The 1070-nt window shown below is 56.4% G+C and overlaps 1 protein-coding gene across 1 annotated transcript in view; it reads right to left on the reverse strand.

Annotated features, from left to right (window-relative positions):
- Positions 1-1070, reverse strand: part of GNPAT (glyceronephosphate O-acyltransferase) — a 19643-nt gene that overhangs the window by 8179 nt on the left and 10394 nt on the right. The window contains 1 exon segment of the mRNA XM_006758639.2: positions 115-255. Coding sequence (XP_006758702.1) covers positions 115-255 — 141 coding nt within the window.

Genomic DNA, 1070 nt, shown 5'->3' on the forward strand with positions numbered 1-1070 from the left:
CTCCGCGCTCCTCCGGGAGGAACACGGCTCAGCGGCCCATCCGGGCGTCAGGGACTTAAATGAGGGCTCGCAGGGGACGTCGGCGAGAAGGAAGCAGCTGGAGCACCCGGCGACTGTCTGCATTTACCCGTAACATGGTTTTGACGTATTCGGAGAACACAGCCCAGTAGAGTCTGTTGCCACCGAAGGTGCGCCGCATGAAGAAGGCGCCCGACATGCGCAGCAGCTCCCCGATCATCTTCATCCCCAGGAAGTCTAGAGGGGAGGGGCCAGCATTGACTGCGGAGCCTGGGACGGTCCATAAGGACCTAACTCATGCTCTGCTAAGGAGGATCTCATGGACGTAAGGCACTCCTGTGACCTTCAGGATTGTAACTTCTGAGATCGAAGTCCCCAAGAAGAGACATCTCCTGGAATGATGGGGAGGAGGGGCTGCGTGGGCAGGTGCTCGCGGGGAGGGAACCTTGCACCCTCCATGCACCTCCGGGCTCACCATCAGACCAGCTGGAGCGGGGGAGGGGTTGGGGGGATGTTTTTCCTGCCAAGGGCCATGTGGATATTTATAACGACACTTCTGTGACCTTCAGGATTGTCACTTCTGAGATCAAAGTCCCTAAGAAGAGACATCTCCTGGAATGATGGGGATGAGGGGCTGCGTGGGCAGGTGCTCACTGGGAGGGAACCTTGCACCCTCCATGCACCTCGGGACTCACAATCAGACCAGCTGGAGTGGGGAGGGATTGGGGGGATGTTTTCCTGCCAAGGGCCATGTGGATATTTATAACATCATTCGCAGGCCATACACAATTATCCACTTAAACAGCCTGCTGCCCGGCCGGCGTGGCTCAGTGGTCGAGCGTCGACCTATGAACCAGGAGGTCACGGTTTGGTTCTAGGTCAGGGCACATGCCCGGGTTTCAGGCTCCATCCCCAGTAGTGGGTGATCGATACTTCTCTCTCATCATCCATGTTTCTCTCTCCCTCTCCCTCTCCCTTCCTCTCTGAAATCAATACCAATATATTTAAAAGAAAAAGGAAAGCAGGACCCCTTAGGTGGAGGGAGGCCTCTT

This window comes from Myotis davidii, unplaced genomic scaffold, assembly GCF_000327345.1.
Source record: "Myotis davidii unplaced genomic scaffold, ASM32734v1 scaffold295, whole genome shotgun sequence".
Classification (NCBI taxonomy): domain Eukaryota; kingdom Metazoa; phylum Chordata; class Mammalia; order Chiroptera; family Vespertilionidae; genus Myotis; species Myotis davidii.